The sequence below is a fragment of the Alligator sinensis genome, unplaced genomic scaffold, assembly GCF_000455745.1.
Source record: "Alligator sinensis unplaced genomic scaffold, ASM45574v1 scaffold269_1, whole genome shotgun sequence".
Classification (NCBI taxonomy): Eukaryota; Metazoa; Chordata; order Crocodylia; family Alligatoridae; genus Alligator; species Alligator sinensis.
In genome coordinates, this window is record NW_005842048.1 from 24580 (window position 1) to 29724 (window position 5145).

Genomic DNA, 5145 nt, shown 5'->3' on the forward strand with positions numbered 1-5145 from the left:
ATTTAGAACCTCTGCTTTCTGCAGTCCCTTCTTGTATCTGATGAAGTAGGCTGCTACTTATGAAAACTTATGCATTTAGTTAGTCAAGGGCTGTCCAGCCGGTGACTTGCAGGCCACCTGGGCTAAGTTGCAGCCCCTGGGCTCAACTGGCCACTGCTCTCCTATCACTTTGGTTGTAACAGTAGCCAGATACTTCAAACTTCCCATCCTTCCTCTGGCTGCCACTTCTTGCCCTTGCCTTAGGGATCAAGCAGTGCAGTGCAGCTCAGGGAGAGCCCAGGCCACATGCAGAGGGGGAAAGGGGAGATCATACTTACACGAGGCAATAGGGAGGGGAGGGTACTCATGAGGGTGCACACCTCGGTAGGGAAGGAGGAATTGTGCCTGCGCACCTGCACAGTGCACAAGTGAGGGAGTGCCAAGTGCAGTGGGGAGGGGAAGGGGAAGGGAGTTGCCCACACAGAGCAGCAGGGGTAGGGGGTGTTTGTATGGCCTGGTGGCCTGTGGCTTAGAAGTTGAACACCCCTGAATGCAAATTTCCCCTGCCTTCTGCCTGGTAGATAATTAGTCTTCACCTGTTTTTTCATAGAAGCCTCCTTTTCAATTTAAGTGACCCCCACTGCCTAATGTGATGTATTTTTTCTCCTGAAGGATAAATTTAGCTCATGTTGATCAACAAAGTTAGCACTCCATTCTATGCCACAGGATTAAAAATGATGATGACAGAACGGACAGCACTAAATATGAACACTTGCATGTTGTTGTCCTTGTTCGGTATTTACAAACATGGAATATTGTAGCAAAATTGTAAGTCTCTTAAGCAGCCAATATGCACTTGGTCCATTTAAAAAAAATAAAAAACCCTGCCTGATAACAAAAAAGAACTTATTTCTATGATAAAAATCCCTTAGGAAACAATTAATGCAAAAATTTGTCTTGCAGTATTTAGAGCCTCAAACTGAAAAAACAGACAATAAACAAAACAAAACAAAAAATTCCTATCCTGCCTGCTAACTGGTTTTCTTGGACAATAAAGTTGTCCACAGATACTCCTCAGGACAGAGGTCCCTATGGGTGCTAGACATTTGCTTTCCCACTTTATTAACATACTAATTTGATACACAGAGACAGATATGCAAAATGTCATGTTTAGTTCTTCCTTATAACAGGAAAAATAATAGGATTGCAACTATTATCTCTTACATACAAGTATATTTAACTAGGTGTAAGTAAAGCTTAACTACCCATTAATCATTCTCAGGTGCTGGCTAGTCCAGCAAATCAGACATTGCTATGCTTAGCCTTACCGAACATGAACCTCTAATGCTCCTTCCATTAAATCTCCATCTATATTCCAAGGGTAATTTCCTCCTTCAGGCACGTTGTCTTCAGTTTCAAATCCATTCTTAAGTGTTGGCTGGATTTTCACTTCCTGAGCAGTGTAGGTCTCAACAAAGGGGAAATTAAACTAAACCAAACAAACATAATTGTTAACAAAGCCAAAAGACATAACTTAAAAATGGCCTACTTATCTACTACAGTACTTAAAAGCTTGTTTTTTTTCTCTTTAAACATACTAAAACACTTGAATCTGGCTTTAATCTCATGAAATGCATTGTTTATATTCAGGACAGTGTTTATAATCTAATAAACTATTTAGTCTGAATAGTGACTTAGTCCAAATAGTGACTCCATTTTTATTGTCCTGCTCTCACTTCCAGATTAAATTTGGTTGGTTTCCGAGATTATGTGTCTTTCAATGACCAGCACTTCAGAAGTGCAGCTATGCTTTTTCTGGCTTGTCCACCATTACTCACCCAAAGAGGCAAGTATAAACGTGCAAAGCTTTCCCTCTATAAGAGTGCTTCAGTGACCAAATAAGGAAGGCACAGAGCTTTTCCTGAAGCCACTGCCACCACTCCCAGTGGAACTGATTTAAAAAAAAGAGAGGAATAAAGTCCCTGCAACAGATTTATATTTTTAATGATTATCTGAAAGAAACTTAAATGTGACTATCACTGATTAAACCAGACATAACATTAAGTAAAAAGATGATCAGTAAACTTTCTGATAAGAAATAATTATCTGTGCATTTAAAGTATCAATACAGGGGAAAAAGCTCTCTCTCAAATGCAATTTCATTGATGTAGCTAAATAAAGATGGAATACCGACACTATTTTTGAAGCGCGGATCTTCAAACCCTGGTTTGGAAGTTGTAACTGACTAAAATCAAATGACATAATTTATTAGAGGTATTGTGGCCATTAGAGCATAAAATGATTGGCCAAAGTTATTGAATTAAATGCTTGATTTTTCTGAAGAGTTGCATCTGGTCCTTCATATGTACCCTTAATCTCAAATTTAAGTATAGAATTTCACTGTATTTGGTTCAGCTTTACACTCTTGTGAAACTATTGGCATAAACTATGTATAAACTAAACCACAACAGATGGACTGAAATAGGTTAATCGGTATTAGTCTGATTGGTGATTTTCAAAAATCAGATAAAAGGGAGCTAATGTATTCTGACAGGAAACTAAGTCTCCTTGTAAGGACACTAATATTAACTCCTTTAGCATGTCTACCTTCATGATTAGCAGATCTTCTATAATCACAAAAAAGGATTAACTGTACCTGATTTTTTACACTGGCATATCTTTTTAGATGTTTTATAAAGTCTGCCCGAGAAGTGTTTCGTACAACAATAAGAGCCAGGCTTCCATTATTCAACCTGAAAAAGTATGTTTTGATTAAACCAAACTAATAATGTAATACGATACATTGAACAGGCTTTATTTCTTGGACTAAATTCAGAGACTATATACTTGTTCATATTAAATAACAAAATTAACTTCTGTAAATTTATTTAGAAATTTAGAAATTTTCAGTACACTTAAGTGATTTTGACTTGGTTACTTATTAAATAATCATCCAACAATTATATTTGTAACTCAGTTTATTCCTAAGAACTACTTAAGGTGAAAAGAAGAGATACATTCTAATAAAACTACCATGATAGAATTATACATCCAGTATCATTGTTCTAGTGTTTTACACAGGAAATTCCATCAAAAGAGGAGAAAATTATAGATTATTTTAAAGAAAGGGTAAACTGAAACCCTAGATCCTAGACTAACAGCAGGAACAAGATAAAGGTAGACTGCTTTTCATTTAATGCGTTAATCAATTAGTTTTAGAAAAACAATATAGACAGAAAGCCAGTAGAGAATAATGTTTTGTCATTTTTTTAAATTCATAATTCTACAAAAAAGGATTAATATTTATATCAAACATTATATATAAATTTTAGGGGACTACACTAAAATGAATATCTGTATATTTCATCTTAATAGAAATCATTTAACACTATTTAAACTTACAGCCTTATTACTATAAAAGACTGCCTTTGTAACATCATTTAGAATATGCTTGTTCTGGATGTAGCTAAATAAAGATCCTGTGTAATTATGGCTATGAGGACTATTCAGGGTTTTTTTGCAATTCTCACTAAAGTTCTATTCAGTCTGTGGATTGGATATAAATGACACCTAAAGGAATTTTGTACAACGTGGAAGTTGTCAGTAATAATAATGATGAGCAAGAGGCTCTGTTCTTATGGACAATGCTCAGGGGCATTTAAGTACCTAACTCTCATTGGAGCAAACTCCCATCTCTGAGAATGTGGATACTTGTCTGTAAGTGCCAGTGCTTCTCACATCAGTTGGCCCCAAATATACGATCCTTCAATATTTTAATCAGTGCTGCTGAGAATCAGGGCTTTGAACTTAAGCTGATGTAAACTGATGTCATCCTATTAAGGGAACTACATCTTTTTACAGAAGGACACAGACCTGGCACTTAAACTTGGACCTGACTGCAAGCCCCCTGGGGCAGGGATTGCGTCATATTAAGTCAGGTGTATGTTTTAGTATTGACCATCATTCAGCAAAGGGGCTTAGAAGCCCATAAAATGAAACATTAACAGAAAAAGCATGCTAACAAGCTACAGAAAGCAGGGGAGAGTGGCATATATATACAGATCCATAAAGAATGTTATCCTGGACTATGACACTGCTTCTGTTTCTATCACATTCTTCCGCCCTGTCCGCAAATACTGTTCTTAAAGAATGAAATTTTAAAAACGGACTTGAACACACAATCATGGAATAAGACATCATCTACAGACTGGACTGGGGTAAGTATAGCCTAAATCAAGTCTATGGTTCTTATCCCAATACCTGGACCAACTTTTATAACCTCTGAGTCCCCATGGTTTTACTGTTCTGTTTACCACCTTTGCTTCTCTCAGTGGTGCCCCTCTCCTTTTCTCCCCCTTCTCTACCCTTTGTATTTAAATTGCTGCTTTCTACTTAGAAACCCTGATCACTGCAGGTCCACTCATAATGTATGAGGAAGTAAGCTACTGTTTATGAAAGCTTATGCCCAACTGAATTAGTGTGTAAGGCGCAAATCTACCTTGCCTTCTGCCTGACTGCAAAGCGGGGCCTATGCGGGGGCTGCAGTGAGTCTTTGGGTGGAACATGCCTCGCCCATGCCCTGCTGCTGCTCACCCAGCTGGGGTGAAGCCACTGCTTGTCCGTGAGGTGCCGGGAGGCCGAGCTGGCTCCCGCCGCTACGCGCAGTTTGTCTGGAGGCAGCACAGAGGCTCAGTCTTGTGCCGGCCCCATGCTGGCTGGGCTAACAGTGGGGGGGCATAACCCCCACTCCCAGCACCTTCCACCCGGTGCAGCCCTGGCCTTGCCTGCCCCACACAGATCCTGGGGCACATGCCCCCATCCCATGCCCTCCCAGAACAGCAGTGGGAGCAGCGGTGAGCCACTGGACAAGCCAGCACATGAGCAGCTCCCAGACTGGTGGCGCACAGTGGTACGAGCCGCCCCACCCCCTCCCTGGCCAGGGCTGTGCTCCAGGTGGTAAGCCCCCACTGCTGGGCTGTGCTCTGCAGGGCGGGTGGAGCCAGGGCTGTGCTCCGGGAGGCTAGCCCCAGTCGCCTGCCTCCCAGCTGCACTCTGTGGGTGAAGCCAGGGCTGCGCTCCAGGCACTAGCACAAGCCGCGGCCCAGAGCACATCAATGCCCCTCCCTCACTGCAGGGGCATTGATCTGCACCCCCCCCCCCACCCCC

At 41.0% G+C, this 5145-nt stretch overlaps 1 protein-coding gene across 3 annotated transcripts in view; it reads right to left on the reverse strand.

Annotated features, from left to right (window-relative positions):
- CERKL (ceramide kinase like) overlaps nt 1–5145 on the reverse strand; it is a 115252-nt gene that overhangs the window by 4975 nt on the left and 105132 nt on the right. For all 3 annotated transcript variants that reach the window (XM_025203232.1, XM_025203230.1, XM_025203231.1), the window contains 2 exons: nt 2636–2732; nt 1308–1468 (listed from right to left, as the gene is read on the reverse strand). In XM_025203232.1, the coding sequence (XP_025059017.1) occupies nt 1308–1468; nt 2636–2732 (258 nt within the window). The remainder of the gene's footprint in view (nt 1–1307; nt 1469–2635; nt 2733–5145) is intronic.